The sequence below is a fragment of the Meles meles genome, chromosome 1 (assembly GCF_922984935.1).
Source record: "Meles meles chromosome 1, mMelMel3.1 paternal haplotype, whole genome shotgun sequence".
Taxonomy (NCBI): Eukaryota; Metazoa; Chordata; class Mammalia; order Carnivora; family Mustelidae; genus Meles; species Meles meles.
In genome coordinates this window covers 163,532,420-163,552,969 of record NC_060066.1, presented here as the reverse complement: position 1 = coordinate 163,552,969, position 20,550 = coordinate 163,532,420, and the positions used below count along the sequence as shown (strand labels likewise).

At 36.8% G+C, this 20,550-nt stretch overlaps 1 protein-coding gene across 2 annotated transcripts in view; it reads left to right on the top strand.

Annotated features, from left to right (window-relative positions):
* RAVER2 (ribonucleoprotein, PTB binding 2) overlaps positions 1–20,550 on the top strand; it is an 86,950-nt gene that overhangs the window by 36,152 nt on the left and 30,248 nt on the right. The window contains exons 5-9 of one of the 2 annotated variants that reach the window (XM_046000345.1): positions 4,480–4,606; positions 13,550–13,632; positions 15,011–15,115; positions 15,270–15,381; positions 17,301–17,569. In XM_046000345.1, coding sequence (XP_045856301.1) covers positions 4,480–4,606; positions 13,550–13,632; positions 15,011–15,115; positions 15,270–15,381; positions 17,301–17,569 — 696 coding nt within the window. Of the gene's footprint in view, positions 1–4,479; positions 4,607–13,546; positions 13,633–15,010; positions 15,116–15,269; positions 15,382–17,300; positions 17,570–20,550 lie in introns of both variants that reach the window. The other variant, XM_046000336.1, reaches the window with a different exon arrangement.

The following is a 20,550-nucleotide window of genomic DNA, read 5'->3' as shown; positions in this document are numbered from 1 at the left end:
CAGTGGACATTGGGGCTGCATCCCTATCGTAGCTATTGTAAATAATGCTTTAGTACACATAGGGGTGTATGTATTTTTTCAACTTAGTGTTTTTGTATTCTTTGAGTAAATACCCAGTAGAGGAATTACTGGATTGTATGGCAACACTATTTTTAATTTCTTGAGGAGCCTCCCTACTGTTTCCTACAGTGTCTGCCCTTATCTTTATAATATCCTTGTTTTCTTCTTTGGGGTTACTCTTTCTCCTTTGTCTTTATTGATATTAATTCTTAGCACCTTTGTTTTCAATCTGTATTATTTGTATTTTCTGATTAATTGATTTAAATCAAGTTTCTTTTTAACTGTTATACTTATGTATCCTAAATTTTATTTTATTTTGGCTTTTTAAGTTTTTCTTTTAATCCTAGTTAACATACAGTGTTATATTAATTTCAGGTGTACAATAGAGTGATTCAACAGCTCTATACAACATGTCATAAATTTTAAATTATAAATGTTTCAAATTGTTCTATGATTTCCTTTTAAATTTAAAGCTTAATTACTTTTGCTTCCATTTTTCAGTTTATTCCACTGAGGAATTTCAAGAAACTATTCTTTTGACATAGATTTGTAATTTATTGCATTGTAGTCAGAGAATCTAGTCCCTAATGTTGATTTAGCAGCATTTTGTTTTGTTGAATGGTTACTTTCTATGAATGTGCCGTGTAGGCTCAAAAACAATCCAAACTCTCTGTTTGTGGGTTACAAGGTTAAATGTGTATATATGTATGTATAAATATTAGTTTGAGACTATTAATTGTGACTCAGATCTTCCATATCTTTGCTTATTTTTTAATTTGATCTGTGTCTGAGAGGAATGTATTAGAAGTTATCAGGTATAATTGTTGGATTTTCTTTTTCTCATTCTATTAGTTGTTTCTCCATAGACAGATAGATAGGTATAGGTATTATTATTAGGTACACATTTGTTTGTAGTCTATTGATTACCCCTCTGTGTGTTTTTCTGATGTTACAGTTGCTACTTGAACTTTATTTTCATTTATATTTGCCATCCCTTCATTGCCAATCTTTCTGTCATTTTATTTTAGGTATGTGTCCTATAGCTAACATGGCACTCTAAAACATTTTTAAAAATCTGTCTTTAATTGGTACTTAAACTGTTTAAATAGGTAGTTATTATTTTCTTATATCATGTTTTCTTTTAACTATACTTTTAAAAATATTTTCATTTCCCATTGAACATTGGATAAATAAGAATTTTCTTTGAATATGGGTTGTCCTGGGAAGCAGGTGGGAGTATGTAAGCATCAGGAAAAAGGAAACCCCTCAGACAGCAAACCCAAATGTGCCTTCCTTAATATCACCCCTATAAACGTGAAAATTAAATGGAATTCTGCATTTTCCATGTGAGGACAACAGTTTGAGAACTAAACTGGTTGAGCGCATAACCCCGTTGCAGCAGCGATGTGCTTCATAGCTAAAGGCCAACAAAAGAGAGGTTGTAACGACTGATGGTTGGGTTCTCCCTTGGTCCATTTCATTCGAACTCTTTTCTAGAAAGGCAGGGAGCTGTGTCTTGCACATCTTGGTATTCCTCCCTGGCATCAGTCATACTCATTTACACTAGACACCAAATAAATGTTTGTTAAATGAGGTTTTTAAATTATTTGAGCCCCCTAAGATCAGGAAATGGAGTGTTGAGATTTTGTGGATGAGGGGGGGAAAAAAAGTCATAGAAAAATAATTACTTAAAAAAAATTTCTTCTACACATTTGAAAATATGTTCTGACTTTTTCCTATTGGTGGTGATCATCCCTACCTTATTTACACCCCTTTATCCCTTTCTTCCCACTTAACTCAATCTTATCTCCATCCTACTTCCTCCTTCCTTACCCCACCTACCACCATACTGGTGTCTACATTTTAACTTTAGGATTGCCTGAAGTATTTTTTTTCCCCATGGTACTGGGTTTTGTATGCACGAATGAAATGAGCTATGCTATTATGTATCTTTATTTGCGCATATCATGTAATATTTTCTTGCATTTACTGCATCTCACTGTCTCATTTTCAGAGAAGGTATTAATGTAAAAACTTTTGAGAATTTGTGTAGTTGGAAGTATATTTATTTTTCACATATTTAAATAATAGCTGAATATAAAAATATTAAAAATAGAGATTCAAAGTTCTTCCTTTGGCACTTTGAAAATACTAATTTTTTGCCTTCTCAAATCCAATGTTGATGCTTTGAGGGAGAAGATGATATTAATTTATTTCTGTTTCCTTGGAAATACATTCTTTCTCACTGGAAGCTTCTAGCGTTTTCTCTTTGGCTTTGATGTTCTTAAGATTCAAACCCAAAAATGTGACTAGGTATGTTTTTCCTTATACATCATCTTTGGAACACCGTAACCACTTTCACTCCATGTTCTTTAATTTTTCTTCAATAATGAGAAATTCTCAGCCATTATTTCTTCAAAGCCCCCCTTCTTTTTTATTCTCTTTCAGGGACTCCTATTTTATACAGGTTGACAGGTCCAGCCTCTCCATTGCCTTGCTTTTTCTCTTTCGTGTTTCTTATTTCCATGTTTTGTTTGGTTTATTTGCATTTTCCACTTTATCCTTTGCCTTGTCTTCGGAGAGCTTTCTTTGATCTTTCAAGTCTCTGTTTTGTTTTTCAGCCACACATAATCTACTATTGGTCTGTTCAAGCACAGGATAGAGGTTAAGACTGATGCTCTGCATGAGTTTCTTCAGTTCCTTGTCTATAGAATGGTGATAATAGTACCAGTCCTGTAGAGTTGTTTTGGAGGACTACGTGATACAATCCACGTAAAGTGTGTAGAACGATGCCAAGTACGTGGTGAGGGCAGCTTTTTTCTTTTTTTAACGTTTATGTTTTTTCATACCCAGTATTTCTAATTAGTTATTCTTTGTAGCTGTTTGTCCTTGATTCCCATTACTAATAAAAAAATTTTAAGGGTTATCTATTATGCCTATTACTATGTGGTGTTCTTATTATTTCTTATCCGTTAATTCTGGCTCATCTCTTCGAGGTGATTCGGTTTGTTATATTTAATGACTATATTCTCCAGATGTCTAGCTGTGTTCTGTGAATACGTATTTCCCTGGGAGGGTTTCAGTTTCCTCGTATGTGAGTGTTTAGAGGTTGGGGGAAAGGAGGTTGGACAGGGGAGAGCGGGAATGAGTTCATTTTAGCTAGGGTTTAGCGAATTCAGATCAGAGGAGAACCCAGGGCCAAGAACTCTCCTTTACTATCTGTCCTTGACCACAGCCCTTTTCCCACCCAACCAGGCAACCCTGCACCTTGGGGAAACTTAATTCAGTGGTCCTGTGACATTCCCTGGATTGATGCTGCTGGTTTCTCTCCTTGTGCTGGCCAGAAAAGCCCTCATTACAGTTGCACAAGACAAAAGCCCTTCCCCAAACTGGCAGTAGACCCAGACTCCCTCATGCTCCCTGTGGAAGTCTCTACCTCCACATCTAGACCCTCTTCCTCCTCTCTTCAGGGAGTTCTCACAGATTTTGTGTCCGAGTCTTAGATCTGTCACCCTGTCCCTCTCAGGTTCACAGTATCTGGGTTTAGAGAGGGATCCCACTCGTATTGTCAGTTCTCCAATTTTTCATGACTAGAAGTTTATAGTATTTTATAACTGTATATTAATGTTCTCATCTCTCAGGTTGGTTTTTGAAACTGAAAGCAATTTCATATTTTTAGGACACTACCTATACCTCGCATGTGTTTGTGAGTCCAGTTCAGCTTTGTCTCAGAAGATGAAGTTAACGAAGACTTTTTTTTAAGGATTTATTTATTTGAGACAGATATAGAGAGAGAGCAAGAGCAGGTGGAGAGGGAGAGGGAGAAGCAGACTCCCCACTGAGCAAGGAGAAGCAGACTCCCCACTGAGCAAGGAGCCTGTGGGGCTCGATCGATGTGGGGCTCAATCCAAGGACACTGGGATTATGACCTGGGCCAAAGGCAGAGGCTTAACCATCTGAGCCACCCAGGAGCCCCTAGTGAAGACTTTCAGTACAAGAAAAATTTTGTTTGTAAGGCAACCCACGTTATTACGCTTTAGATAAACATTATAGTAAGGCTCTTCTGTAGTATAAAGTATTCATACTGTGTCAACAAATTATCTCCCCATTAATAAATTCAGATTCCCTTGGCATTTTTCTACTTGTATGATGAGATTTATCTTACTAAATTATCAGTCCTGTTAAAGCCAAATTGTATTTCACAGAGACATTTTGTGAAGATTTCAGTATATGCTGTATAATAGAATATCTTAACATTATAATTAGGAATTGTAGAATATATACAGAAATGTATCATGTAAAGCAATTTGCATTTATCATAAAGATGAGAGGAGTGAGAACTTCTGGAAGAAAGCCTTTAAAATTTTGTCTTTGTACTTATCCTTGTTCTAATGTTTTCTATTTCTGTGTTTATTGAAGATGCACAGTAATCAAAAAGGCTTACTTCCAGAGCCAAATCCTGTACAAATTATGAAAAGTTTAAACAATCCTGCCATGTTACAAGTTCTTCTACGGCCCCAGCCCTGTGGGCGAGCTGTTAAACCAGGTAAGCACATGGGCACAGACTAAATATAGAATGTTGGCTTGAAGTCAGTTTGTGCTGTTTTGCATGAAAAACACATTTAAATGAGTCCAAAAATATTTCTCTAGGACTTGTCAGTGAATTTTAATTAATGATCTGAGCTGATATGTTTTCACTATTTTTGGTAGATACAGTCTGCTTATGTGTTTCCTAATTTCTTTTTAGTAAATGTTAAATATTAAAACCAGCTTAGCTCCTGGTTGACAGGAATTTAGAGACCAGATAATTCACACATTTTTGTTGTTATGGATTCTACCAACAAAGGATATGATACTTTTGCCTGTAATATTTTTTAGCAGAATTACTTTGTTCTTTGTTTAATGTCTTAAAGGTATGTTTCCTCTTTCCTCGTAAATTTTCTGTTGGAAAATTGTTGTACTCTGTAGAAAATGACAAATATTATGGAAATCTTATCATATTGGTATATGCTAAATACCTACCTATTTAGTATTCTTCCTCTGGTAAGAGCCCAGCTTTGGAAATGCACAACTCTGTATTCAGAAAATGTATATTTTAGCATTAAGAAGAAGTGGATTTTTATATTCAGTACTAAAGTTTAGAATAAAAAATATTTCAGTATATTTATTGTTTCAACCCCAGCGGGTCTAACACGGACTGGTGGACTGCAGTTTGGTTCTAGCACTAACTACCCCGGGTTAGCAGGGTTAAGTTAAGGACTTAGCCCCCCACAGGTCTGCTCCTGATTGACACACCAGCTACAAGCTCACGGGGTCCCAGACCACCTGTATTTCTGACCAGCTGGCCGCAGATTCGGAGGCTCAGCTTTGATGATTTGCTAGAACAACTCGTAGAACTTAGGAGAGCACCATACTGATGATTACAGTTTTATTGTAAAGGACACAACTCAGGAATGGCCAAGTGAAGATACTCTTACAGCTAGGTCTAAGAGGGCCCTGAATGCAGAGATTTTACACTCTTTTCCCATGGAATCAGAGCACATTACCCTCCCAGCCCATCTGTGTATTCACCAACTAGGGATCTCCATGGAATTAAATTTGGCATCCAGGATTTTGTAGGAGTTGCATTATGTAGCTATGTAGCCCTGGTTGGCTGTTACGGAACTGAACCTCCAGTTTCCCTCCTCTTCCTGGAGGTCAGGAGGGCCAGCTGATACCATGTGACCCAATGCCCCAGCCCTCTAATCACATGGTTGGTATTTCTGGCATTGACCAGCCCCTGTAAGGGTCCACCTCCAGTGACCTCATTAGCATAACAAAGACATACCCATCACTCAGAAAATTTAAAAGATTTAGAATTTTCCTTCCAGGAACCAGAGACAAAGACCAGTTAATTTTTTTTTATTATACAACAATATTCATAGTATGTATATCCTATAATCATCAATTATTTGTGTCTAAGAAGCAGCATTAAAGGTTTTCTGGCTCAGCCTATTACATACTCAGATATCTTTTCTACAGTTTTAATGGTAGAGAGATATGTTTTTATGTCTTGACCACTCAAAGCACAAGAAGCTCATTATTTCCTAAGGCAACCTATTCCCTAGTTGGACAAATTTAATAAGTAGGTTTATTTTTTTTATATATTAGATGGTAAACCCTATAATTTTAGTGACTTATTCTGTGGTTCTTCAGAGGAAGAACCACAGAATAAGTCCATTGCTTCTTCCATAAGAAAAGACTTCTAGTAATACCTGAAGACCACTATCATGAAAACTTAGTCATTTTTTGGGGTTCCCAGTCTTCTATTCTCCAGGTCAGTGATCTTTTTGAAATCTATTTTTTTTTTAAAGATTTTATTTATTTGGTATATAGAGAGAGATCACAAGTAGATAGAGAGGCAAGTAGAGAGAGAGGGGGAAGCAGGCTCCCTGCTGAGCAGAGAGCCCGATGTGGGGCTCGATCCCAGGACCCTGAGATCATGACCTGAGCCGAAGGCAGAGGTTTAACCCACTGAGCCACCCAAGCGCCCCTTGAAATCTATTTTTTGACTAGGCAGCGCTATCAGTAAATTTTTTTTTTTTAAGATTTTATTTATTTATTTGACAGAGATCACAAGTAGGCAGAGAGGCAGGCAGAGAAAGGGGGGAAAGCAGGCTCCCTGCTGAGCAGAGTCCAATGTGGGGCTCGATCCCAGCACACTGGGATCATGACCTGAGCCAAAGGCAGAGGCTTTAACCCACTGAGCCACCCAGGTGCCCCACTATCAGTAAACTTTGAGCAAAGCTCCAGTGTTTACACTATATTTATCAGTTATATGTCCTTTACATAAATGTACCTTGTTAACCCATACATTAAGAAATGATAAAGCTAATGTCTTTAATTAAAGATGAAAGTAAATATGAATAAGAGTTTTAGCATTTTTTTCCTACACCTCATCGACTTCTTTGGAGATTACAGTTCTATATCTGACTTTCCATAGTATGTCCTAAGAAATGCTCTCTAGTTTCCCCAACCAGTTGTCATCTTGTCGATATTAGCCTCGGTTTTCTGGGTTGTCCAGCAATATGGTGTACACAGACATGAACATATCCTGGGAATGGGTTTTGATCAGCACAGAATGAGGTGAGATGTCCTTCCTATGATCATTATATTTCTGTTAATGCAGTCCAAGATTGTATTAGTGTCTGAAGGAAATACAGCATGCTCTTGGGTCTTTTGGCCAATACTTGCAAGTATTGGCCACACCTTTGGACTCTCTGCTTTCTTCAGTAATTCCTCTCCAATATTGTATTTTTGTCTTTTCTTTTTGGGTAAGAATATATATTCTCTACGCTGCCTTTCTACTCAGATTGATATGCGGCCATAGAGATCATGCTTATTTTAGTGCAAGTTTCACAGTTGTTTTTTTAAAGATTTTACTATTAGAGAGAGAGCAGGAAAAAGAGGATGAGTGGGGTGAGAGGCAGAGGGAGAAGCAGACTCCCACTGAGCAGGGAGCCTGTTGTAGGGATTTATCTCCGGACTCTGGGATCATGACCTGAACCAAAGGCAGATACTTAACGACTGAGTCCCCCAGACGCCCCTAGTTTCACAATTTTAAATAAGGCTTTCCACTCATACACTAATGGAGAAATTATTTCACCACGTATGGCTTTTTGTTTGTGTAGTGTGGTAAGGGAGGAGGGTGAAATCTACCTCTGGAACACACGCAGAACTTCTGGAGGATGTTTGGAGAGTTTCTTGGCATTCCGGAAAGATAGAGTTTCTTGTTCATCAGTAAGCAAGCTCCATCTGTATTTCCTTCTTTATGTCTTTTCTCTCTTTTAAAGATTTCTTCTTTTTTTTTTTTTTTTTTGAATTTATTTGACAGAGATCACAAGTAGGCAGAGCAGCAGACAGAGAAAGAGAGGGAAGCAGGCTCTCCGCTGAGCAGAGAGCCTGATGTGGGGCTCGATTCCAGGACCCTGAGATCATGACCTGAGCCCAAGGCAGAGGCGTAACCCACTGAGCCCCTACATCCTTTCTATGTTAGCGCTATCCACTAACCCTTACACTACTTTGACCTCCTCACAGAGGGCTCTGAGCAACCTAAGAATTGTAATTCCTTCTGCTTATATTAAATGTAGTACATGTAATATGTTTATATTTACACCCTTGTTTTATTTTTCACATAACACATATATTTGCTTATTTATAATTTGTCTCTCCTACTAGAATGTGAGTTCCATAATTGCAAAGATTTACGTCTTGTTCATCTCATGCACCTAAAGCAGCACTGTTATTTATAATGAAAGAGATATGGTATTTGTTTACAGGTTAATCCCCTTCCTTTACATCTCTGTCCCACAACTCACACAAACCTGGTTACTCACATGTGGTCTGGTTTGTTAATTCCTTAGGACACTTGTCTGCCTTTTCAGTCTAATCTGTACGCTTCCATCAGACTGACTTTCCCCCCCAGGCCCGGTTTGGTTATGTTATTCTGACCATACTGATCTTTTTTCTTCAGTCCAGACCTTTTAACCACCTTCAAAAATACAATACAGTGTAAATATTCTAGACTTCTTTCTCTGTATATATGTGTGTGTATCCATTTTAAGTAGTGTGCAATTTGTTGTAGTCTAAATTATATTTTTAACAGCTTTCTTGAGGCATAATTGCATATTAATTGGCACATATTTAGAATATAAAAAATGGTACGTTTTTGACATGTATAAAATCATAAGTATACATAAATTTTGACATATGTGTATACCCATGTGTATATCCACCAAAATCAAAATAATGAACATATTTGTTACTCTTAAAAATTTCATTCTGGCCGTTTGTAATCTCCTTCTCCCCCATTCCCAGGAAACTACTGATTTGATTCCTGTTACGATAGCTTATATTTTCTAGAAATTTCTATAAATGAAATCACACAGTATGTACCATTTGGCTTCTTTTCACTCAGCTTACTGAGATTCATTTACATTGCTGCATGTATCAATAATTTTTATTCTTTTTGAATGAGGAGTAGTAGTCCATTCCACAGTTTGCATATTGATTGACTTACTGATGAACATTTAGGTTATTTCTAGTTTGGGATTATTACAAATAAAATTTCTGTGAACATTGTGTACTAGACTTTATGTAAGCTTATGTTTTTATTTCTTGCCAGCAAATTAGTTGCGGAATGGTTGGGGCATATGGTTGATGTATAGGAAACTCTGCCAACTGTTTTCCAGTGTAGTTAAACCGCTTGGCGTTCTCACCCATCACTGTATAGGGCTTCAGTGTGCTCGGTCTCCTCACCAACACTTGACATGCTAGTGCTTTTATGTTAGCCTTTCTGTTGGGTATATACTGCTATCTCACTGTGATTTTGAATATTCCTTTTGGCGGATGATTTTGAACATTTTTTAATATGCTAATTAGCCATCTTTATATGTTTCTGTTATATCTTTTTAAGTATTTTTTATAAAGATTTTATTTATTCATTTGACAGACAGAGATCACAAGTGGGCAGAGAGGCAGGCAGAGAGAGAGAGAGGAGGAAGCAGGCTCCCAGCTGATGAGAGAGCCTGATGCGGGGCTCAATCCCAGGACCCTGGGATCATGACCCGAGCCTAAGGCAGAGGCTTAACCCACTGAGCCACCCAGGCGCCCCTCTTTTTAAGTATTTTACACATTTTAAAATTGAGTTAACTTTTTCTTATTCAGTTGCAAATGCTCTTTATTCTAGATGCAAATCTGCTGTTGTATATATGGGTTTGCAAATATTTTTTCACTCCGTAAGACGTCCTTTATTAACAATGTCTTTGGAAGAACAAAACTTATTATTTTGGCGAAGCCCAGTTTATTACATTTCTGTTACAATTTGTACATCTCTTGTCAGATTTAAGAAATCTTTGACAAATTTAAGATCATTAAGATACTCTCTCATATTTGAGAATTTCATAATTTTACCTTTTAAAAATTATTTTTAATTTTAACTTTTGTATTTAGATCTGTGGTTCAATTTGAGTTAATTTTTGTTTATGATGTGAAGGAAAGTTCTAGATTAATTTTTTTACAGATGTTCCAGCATCGTTTTTTAAAAAAGATTGCTCTTTTCCCACTGAACTTCCACTTAGGATCATTATATATGCATGGCTGTATCTATGGACTCTCCATTCTATTCCATTGATCTAAATGTCTGTCTTTATCCCAATACTGCATTGTCTCAATAAATGTAGCTTTATGAGAAGCCCTAGAATCTGTTAGTGTAAGTCCTCCAACTTTCTTCTTCTTTTTTCAATTTGTTTTGCCCATTCTATGTCCTTCGTATTTGTATATAAATTTTAGAACCAGCCTGTCAATTTCTATGAAAAATGTCAGTAATCTGGTTGGGATTGTGTTGAATCTATATACTAATTTGGGCAGAATTGACAGTTTTGAGATTGAGCCATGCATATGGTGTATTTCTCTATTTAGGCCACCTGTAATTTGTTCCAGCTATAGCTTGTAGTTTTCAGGGTACAAATATTACACATATTTTGTCAGATTTATCCATTGTATTCTACATTTCTTGATATGATTTTAAATAGTTTTGCTTTTTAAAATTTTTTAATTATTTTTTTATTTTTATTTATTTATTTTATTTATTTATTTGACAGAGATCAAAAGTAGGCAGAGAGGCAGGCAGAGAGAGAGGGGGAAGCAGGCCCCCTGCTGAGCAGAGAGCCCCATGTGGGGCTCAATCCCAGGACCCTGGGATCATGACCTGAGCCAAAGGCAGAGGTTTTAACCCACTGAGCCACCCAGGTGCCCCAATAGTTTTGCTTTTTAAATCTCAATTTTGAATTTCATGTTGCTAGCATATACAAGTACAATTGATTTTGTGTATATCCTATCTTGCAAACTTAGCTTATTATTTCTTGTAGGCTTTTGTTCTTAGGATTTTCTATATAGACAGTCATATAATCCACAAATAAACACAATTTTATCTCTTCCTTTCCAATATGTATGCCTTTTACTTCTTTTTATTAATTATTATTATTTTTAAAGATTTTATTTATTTATTAGAGAGAGAGAGAGAGAGAAGGAGCACGGGAAGGAGAGTCAGAGGGAGAAGCAGACTCCTTGCTGAGCAGGGGAGCCCTAGGTGGAACTCAGTCCCAGGACTCCAGGATCATGACCTGAGCCAAAGGCAGTCGCTTAACCAACTGAGCCACCCAGGCGCCCTGCCTTTAACTTCTTTTTCTTGTCTTATTGCAATAGACAGAAATTCCAGCATAATTTGTACATTGAACTGGTGAGAGTGGACATCTCTGCTTTATTTCTGACCTTGGAGAGCATTCATTCTTTTATTATGTCAGCTATAGTTTTTTTTCACAGATTTTCTTTTTCTAGCTGGGAACTTTGCCTTCTGTTTCTATATTGCAGAGAAATTTTGTCATGATAATTGCTGGAATGTATACAGTGATTTTCTCCATTAACTGAGAAGATCATATGTATTTTTTGTTTTTGTTTGGTCTTCTAGCATGATGAATTACATTGATTTTTCAATGTTAAACCAACCTTTTATTTGTAGCATATATTATTATATATTATAGTCCTTTGTATATATTTTTGATTGATAGCATTGTTCAAGCCTTCTTGAGAAGGAAATGTTGGGGCATCATGGCAGATTAGCCAAGAGCTAAAGATAAAGGCAGCGAGATGTGAGACAATAGACATTTTCAAAGTGTTTTGATTTCAGTGGTGGTGGTTTTAAACTGGGAAATAATGTATTCATTAAAAACTGTGAAAAAATATTAATGTTTTGTAACAAAATACAGTGACTAACTGAAAAAAGAGAGGAGGTGGTGTTGAAATCTCTAACCATAACTGTGGATTTGTCTACTTTGTCAGTTCTAGAAATTTTTGCCTTACATATTTTGAAGCTTTGTTATTTGAAGCACATTTAAGACTGTTGTATCCTTTTGATGAATTGACCCCTTTATCATCACGAAATGCCATCTTTATCCCTCTTTGTTAATAAACAGTCTGTCTTTATAAACACCTCGTGCTAATGACCTAATTTTCCTACCACCAATCATGAAATGGACTCATTCTAAAGAAAGCAATTTCTAATGGTCATTTTTCTAAAGATGAAATGGGCTGGTTTAGTAAGTAGTAAAACTTGAAAAAAGTACTTTTGAAAACCTGGGATAAACTTGTAGAGATGCTATATATTACATATATAATATCCAAATATTTTTGATCATTGGATTAAATGCTTTTTTTAAAAGGCACTAATATTTTACCCCTCCCTCCTTTTTTCCTTAACATAAGACAACACAGTTCTTTTTTTTTTTTTTTTTTAAGTAAGCTCTAGGTGTGCCTGGGTGGCTTAGTGGATTGGATGTCTGCCTGCAGCTCAGGTCATGATCCCAGGGTTCTGGGATCAAGCCCTGCCTCACACTCCCTGCTCAGCAGGGATCCTGCTTTTCCCTGTTTCTCTGCTGCTCTCCCTGCTTGCCCTCTCTCTCATATAAATAAATAAAATCTTTAGCAACAACAACAACAAAAAAGTAAGCTCTACACCCACCATGGGGCTTGAATTCACAACCCAGAGATAAAGAGTTGCATGAGTCATGTGCTCCACCAACTGGGCCAGCCAGGGGACCTGAAATTGAATGCTTTTTTGAAGTGCTTTCTATGCCTGACCATTTCCAGTTGATTTATAGTAATTAGATGAAATTACTTCATATATTTTCTATCTCATGGCCCTTTTTGTTTATATACTATTTATTCTGAAAGCATCCCCCCGCCTTTTAAAAGAAGATTTATTTATTTATTTGAAAGAGAAAGAGTGTGTGCATACGTGGGGAGGACCAGAGCAGAGCTGGATGTGGTTTCAGCTCACAACCTGAGCTGAAACCAAGAGTTAGATGCTTAAATGACGGAGCCATGTTCTGAAGATATCCCTTTTGATACATACTCTGGTACTGTAGTCAGGCAAACCTGATTTTAAAAAGTGTGGTTACCATTTATTCTTTCTATCCACTATGATGCTCATGTTTCTTTTTATTATGTAAATATTTTTTTCTGTGCATATATTCTCTTCTTGAATGGATTGTAGGCTTTTCAAAGGAAAAGTCTGTATCTTGCCCTTCCTTCCCCCACCCCCTGCCAGAAAAATACCCAAACACCTAATAAAAATACTGAGCAAATAACATGAGTTCAGTTAGAATTATACTCACTAAAAGATGGAATTAGTTTTGTTGCTCTAAGCGCTAGAGAAAAGAAAGGCTAGGCTTGGTGGTTTATTATGATGATAGAAGGTGTTGGAATTTTAAATAAAATTCTAGGTTTGAATCACAAGGAAGGGACCTCGCCAGTTTTGTGCAATGACAAGGTCAGTATAGCATTGAACTTTGGATGAATTTGTTAAGTTTTAAAAAAATACTATTTGTCCTTTTTGGAGTTTGTTTCTATCTTATCATAAAGTTAAATTTTTACTTTTATTTTCTTAAAGCAGTTCTCGGAACACCTCACAGCTTGCCCCATCTGATGAACCCATCCATCTCCTCCGCGTTTTTGCATTTGAATAAAGCACATCAGGTATATAAATAGCATTGAGTACTGCAACTTGGAGTGACTCATTTGTTTGTTCCCAAAGTTTAAAATTCTCCTGAAGTTAAACAGGTATTTTGTTTTTTAAACAAATCCTTAGTAATAACTATAGCTACCTGAAAACATACTGAGTACCTGAGATCAAATTAAGCTAGTCAGAGCAGTGTAGTTCTATTGATTTCTAGGCATTGATTTCTGGGCATTGATTATAGGGGATAAAAGGAAGGAGATGTGTTTTGTGGTATATTTTTGTAGAAATAAGTGGTTAAAAACAAGTCTCCTGGGGTCTTAACTCCAAGTGTTACAGAAAGAAAAAAAAATAAGTGAACGTAAACTCTTAATTTTTAAAATTTAATCTATATACAAACTGGACACTCTGCCAGTCACTGATGCCGTAGCATGAACAAAACCATTGCAAGTCCTTTTTCTTAGAGAAATTCAAACATATAGAAAAGAAATGTGAATTACAATAAGGTGTGGAGGGAATTCAGAGTATCGATATCGTCAGAGAATAAATAATTCTCTTTATTTTAGAATTAAGACTAGAATGTTTAATTTTGCCTGGAAGGCCTGAGCCAGCTGGGTCGCTGCCTCTCCTGCTCATCGGGTGTCACTGTCCCAGCGCGGAGGGTGGTGGGGGGGGGTGGTGGGGGGGTGGGGGGGGCAAGGGATAGCTTTAGGTCTTCAGAGGACCTTGCTCCCCTCTCCTCAGGTCTTTGCTCCCTGCTGTTCCTTCAGCCAGGAATGCTCCCCACCCCAACAGCACCTGAGTCCCCCAGACTTCACCTGGTTACTTGCCTACAGCCTCAGATCTCCGTGGGAGAGTTAATTCCTCAGGGACACCTTCCTTGAATTTACCACATCTAACTAAGTCCCCAACTCTTCTCCTAGCTCCCGTGTGTTTCCTTGCTCTGCTCGTCACCATGTGTAATTCCATGGGTTTATAATTAATGAATGTCTCCCTTCCCCAGGAGCCTCTAAGATCCGTGAGGGCGGGTCGCGTTGTGCATTTCTCACTTCGTGGCACAGTGCCGGGCACGGAGAAAGTGCTCAACAAGTAGCTGTTGGATGATTAAGTGAAGAAAGAAATGATGAAATGACCCTGACCTCAAAGCCGAAAAGGGGTGAGGGGAGGGGGAAGGATGAAGGCAAAAGAGAGGATGTGGAGTTAGTTTCGTGACTCCGCGGTCACATCTTGTGTATTTTTAAAAGAATTAAGTAGCATTGCCTCAAGTGGGAAAATGGACTATTAAGATGCTCTTGTTTTGCTCAGATCAGCTGGAGAGTGGCACTTTAAAGTGCACTGGGTTCTAGGACGAGTAGCTCTCCCAAGTCCAGCTAACAGAATGCTTTCTCGTTTCCACAGAGCACAGTTATGGGTAATACTTCCAGTTTATTCCTTCAGAATCTTTCTCACGTACCCCTGGCACAGCAACAGTTACTGAAGTTTGAGAATATTCCTACTAATAACGTAAGTCTGGAGTTATTTTTTTAATTTTCGAATTCATTCCCTTTCTAGATTCAGGCCACAGCCCGGTTGTTGATGACTTTTCACTGTAGCCTTTTCATGAGGTAATACCCTGCGGCCACGGGCAGAGGTCTCACTCTCTTTTCTTGTCTTGCAGAAACCCGGCTTACTTGGAGAGCCCCCAGCCGTGGTGCTTCAAACAGCAGTAGGGATAGGGTCAGCACTTCCTTTGAAAACAGAGTTGGGTCATCATGGAGAAGCACATAAAAGTAAATGACATGCATTTACCGAGAAGTCCGTAAACAGTCAGATTTGAGACTTAAGGGTGGTTTACCTGTTTTTATTTGCAGAAAGTTCAAAGTTGAGTTTGTCAGTCATTTAAAATTTTAAGAACCCTCGTGGCTTTTCTATTTTTAATATTAGAGAACTATTGATAAGTTATTGATGGACTCGCTTCCATGCCAAGATCACATTTTCCCTGTTGGATATGCTTTAATATTTGATGAAGGTTCATAGCAGCGTGAGGCAAAGACCTAGATCCCTGTGAGACTGACATGCTGCCCGCTGGGCTGACAACATATCACAGAGATATCCATTTAATTTTTGCCTGAGTAAGAAACCCTAAGCTTTCAAGGAAATATGTGGTATTCTGATGTAAGCTTTGATGGTTTACTTGATTATAATCGTTTTTTGAATGTGATCTCCAAACTTAGAAAAAGGAAATAATGACATGTGTACTTTGGGCTTCTGAAAAGATGACGAATTTAAACAAAACAATTATTTTTTAGAAAAGCAAGAGCATGTGGTATATTTTAACAAGATTTCTTATTTGAATGTGACTTTGAAAGGCACTTTCAGTTTGAAGTGTAATTGAAATTTGTTTGGTGATTATGCTGTGAAAAGCATATTATTATTACTTCAATATTATCGATAATGTTAATATTTAATACTAATATTAATATTATTATTACCACCAGTAATAATAGTAATAAGTCAGTTGAATATGGAGCATATTTAACCTCGACATAATAACAATGAGTCAAACGATTAAATGCGTCCATCAGTTCTGACTGTTGGAATTGACTGTGCGAAAGCTGAACTAGGATACAGATAGGCATAGAAATTTTTTGGTATGTTGAGGCCTGTTCTAAAAGTTAAATTTGGTATCACCAAAAGCGTATGCCCATGTTTATTATTTGTGTTGGATTAAGTAATAGGCCAGTTGCCTTAGCATGCACTGCTTTAAGAACATTGAAAAAAATCAGTGTCCAAATACATACATTGCTAAAAGAATGTAAGTAACTGCCTCTAAATATTAAGTACTAGAAATAATTAAAGGAATTTGCGTAGTGAATTTATAAAATACAAATTTGACTTAAAGTGTTATCAGAATTAGTTCCTTTGATTTTGAACTAGAGATTTTTAAAAAGTAGAATGTCAGACTTTTCCCATTAAAACTTTAATTTCTTCCAGAATTTTTTGTTATTTCCTGTAAATAAAAATGTAAAATTTTCCTGTGTTAAATTTAGTGCCTATCTATTCACAAACATTGATTTGTTTAAGCCAGTGGTGTGCTGATGTTTAAAAACCAGCTCTCTAGGTTTACAAAGAAGAGTTTTGATTTTTACAGCATCTTTGGAGTTCTTTGTATGAACACTACAACTCATAGCCAGTTGCCCACTGAATTCAGGAGCTGGGAAAAGATATGCACAGTCAGCTATTATGAACTGGTGCGAGTAAGCTGATTAAATGTATTATTAGATTTTTAAGTGTCAGAATTTTTTTAACTGAAAATTTATTTAATTATTCCCTTCAAATATGGAAGCAGGCAATTTTTAGTGATCGAGCATAAAAAAGAAGGCACCTGATACAACTTCAAGTGCCAAAAAATACATATATTTTCTCTCAAGTTCTAAAATATACAATTAAAATTTGGAATTAAAAAATATCCTTGATATTATCCCAGAAGTTGTGGAAAATAAGAAAAGCATGATTGCTGTTAGAGGTTTTTGTTTTTTGTATAGGAACCCGTTGCTTTACAACCTCTAACTTTGTCTTCTGAATGTAACTCTTCTCTAATAGATACAGAATAGGCTTCTCCACATTTCCCCCATAAGTTAACAAAATCAGACTGCTGGGAATAACTCTTGTCTAACCAAAAGCTTCTTGCATTTGTGATTCCCTACAGCATCTAATCTGATTCCAGCTCCAACAACGGTACCAGCTGGAATGGGCATATTACCATTCTTTCCAAATCAGCACATTGCTGGACAAGCTGGGCCAGGGCATGGGAATACTCAGGAGAAACAGCCAGCCTCGGTGGGGAAGGCAGAAGGAAATTTCTCAGGGTCACAGGCTTATCTTCAGAGCTTTCCAAACCTTACTGCTGGAGGCTTGCTGACGGGACACCATAAGCCACAGCAAAGTCAGCCAAGAGGCACGGAGATAAGTTCAGGGGTAAGAAAACTATGTTTGTGCATGCCCGTGCATGCACACGTGCACACACACACACACACACGTGTATACTACCTGTGTGTAGATACTATTCAGAAATATATATATGTATATTCTTTTAAAATTATATCTTAAATTCTAATTTTAGAAGATTTTAAATTGGGGTTATTTTACATGTAGTATAATTTATGAAGTATCCTAAAGCCTCTTAATTTTTAAATTTCAAAGAAAGTTAATAATAGACTTCGAGTATATAAATATGGATTATAAACTAGATAGTTGATATGTCAAGGACATGATTTTTTCATAGTGTGCATTTACTTCTCAAAATAGAAAATACTGCACTCAAAAAAAACCCCAAAATGCTGTTATTATAAACAAACAAAAATCCATCTTTTGATAAGTGATGCCAGCTGATGTTTGGGCTTTGCTTCATTACTTACCAGTTTGTCTATAAATAAAATAATTTGAGTAAAATGAGTTTAAATCTGTTATTTAAAATGATTTAAATATGGAATCTTTATCATAGATATATCCTTTTCTAAAAAGTTCAAGATACTCAAAAATGCTTGATATTTTAGAAATGAAATATAAACTGAGTTCAAAATTTTATAGTTTGGAAAAAGCTTAAGAGCATCATTAATATTTACCCAATTTTATATTATTTATGAGGCTTTCTAAGTTAGTGCTCTTCAAAATATGTTTTCTACTTTAAATGTATACTCTATAGCTAATTGGCAAAACCAATTTTCTTTTATCTGAAAAATGTCAAAGTTATTAAACTCTGGACTGCGCAAAAGAATCTAACCTGTTTTAATTCTGTAAGTTTCTACCCAGTTATTTTATTGATTCTTAGGCCAGTGACATTAGTAAATGTTACAACTGATAGGTAGAATAAAGTACATTTAATTTTTACTCACACCCTGAAATACCCTTTAGCATGTAAGTAGTATAAAACTCAGGTTATAAGCAGCATGTGAGGACAAAAACTCATTGAGTTGGCCATTTTCAAATGTCAAAATAATAATACTGAATTTGGAGGAGTTTTTGCTGTCAATGAGTCATAGCAGCAAGTATGGATAGAAGGTTCTGCAACTGTTCATTGAGAAAGCTAAGGGAATCCTTCTAGAATAAATTTTAAAAATTTACCTGCAGTAGGGACACCTGGGTGGCTCAGTTGCTTAAGCAGCTGCCTTCAGCTCAGGTCATGATCCCAGCGTCCACGGATCGAGTCCCATGTCGGGCTCCTTGCTCGGTGGGGAGCCTGCTTCTCCCTCTGCCTCTGCCTGCCACTCTGTCTGCCTGTGCTCATGCACTCTCTCTCCCTCTCTCTCCCTCTCTCTCTCTGACAAATAAATTTTTTAAAAAATCTTAAAAAAAAAATTTACCTGCAGTATTGATTTCCTGGGTTATTGAAAACTAAACAAATAGAACTCATATATGAATATGCTGTATCTTTTTGGACAGAGAGCACCGGATCTTCAGAAAAGCTTGATTTGTGGTGATTCACATAATGGGCAGAGTCTGTCAGGAAGAAAACAGCCAAAGTGGCCCAGGGCCTGGAAAACAGGTTCTGGGAGAGAATTGAGGGAAATGGTTACATGTAACTCAGAAAGGGAGGACCAGCTGTATATACATTAAAGAAATAGACCCTCAGACTAGTCACATGGCATTTTGTGTTTCGTCAGTAGGCAGACCTAGTCCAGTAAGTATGACATACAATAAAGCGAATTTAGGTTTAATATAACAAAGAGCAGCTAAAGCTTTCAAACAAAGAAAAAGTTGAACATAGTTAAGCAGTCCCCAGGTGAGCACTGGTACAGACTGTTGTAGAAGTGTCTTTCTGACAGTAGGGGTTTGAACCAGTTCGAGTAGGTTTTCCAAGAATGTAACAAGATTTTTGACTTTGCTAAACATAATTGGTTTAACGTGGCTTTAGGTTTTTAGACCTGCATTTTTAAGAAATTTTTTTTATTAAGGTATAATTGACATACAGCATATTAGTTTCAGGTATAAAACAATGATTTGATATTTGCATGTATTACAAAATGGTCATCACAAAAAGTCTAGTTAACATCCATTACCATACATTGTTATAATTATTTTTCTTGCGAGAACTTTTAAGATCTATTCTCTTAGCAACTTTGAAATATAAAACATGGTAATATTAACTATTGTTGCCATGCTGTACATTACATCCCCATGATTTATTTATTTCATAACTGGCAGTTTGTACCTTTTGACTTTTTTCACCCATTTTGCCCACACTGCCTCTGACACCAACAATCTGTTTTTTGTATCTGAGCTGCTGCTGCTTTGTTTTTTATATTCTACATATAAGGGAGATCATATGGTGTTTGTTTTTCTCTATTTGACTTTTTTTAAGACTTTTTTTTTAAAGATTTTTTATTTTATTTATTTGACAGAGATCACAAGTAGGCAGAGAGACAGGCAGAGAGAGGGTGGGGGAAGCAGGCTCCTTGCTGAGCAGAAAGCCAGATGCAGGGCTCGATCCCAGGACCCTAGGATCATGACCTGAGCTGAAGCCAGAGGCTTTAACACACTGAGCCGCCCAGGCCCCCTCTATTTGACTTTTTTCACTTAGCATAATGCCCTCAAGGTCCATCCATGTTATCACAAATAGCAAGATTTCCTTCTTATTAAAGACTGAATATATACACACATTTTCTTTATTCATCCATCAAAGAGCACTGATGTTTTTGTATCTTGGCTATTGGGAATAGTGCTGCAGTGAACATGGGGGTGCACTATCCATTTGAGATAGTGATTTCATTTCCTGTGAATATATACCCAGAAATGGGATTACTGAATCATATGGTAGTTCTATTTTTTATTATTTGAGGAACTTCTGTACTGTTTCCCTCTATGGCTGCATCAGTTTTCTTGCATTCAATAGATTGTCTTTTTATTTTGTTGATGGTTTCCTTTGCTGTACAGAAGCTTTTTAGTTTGAAGAAACTTGT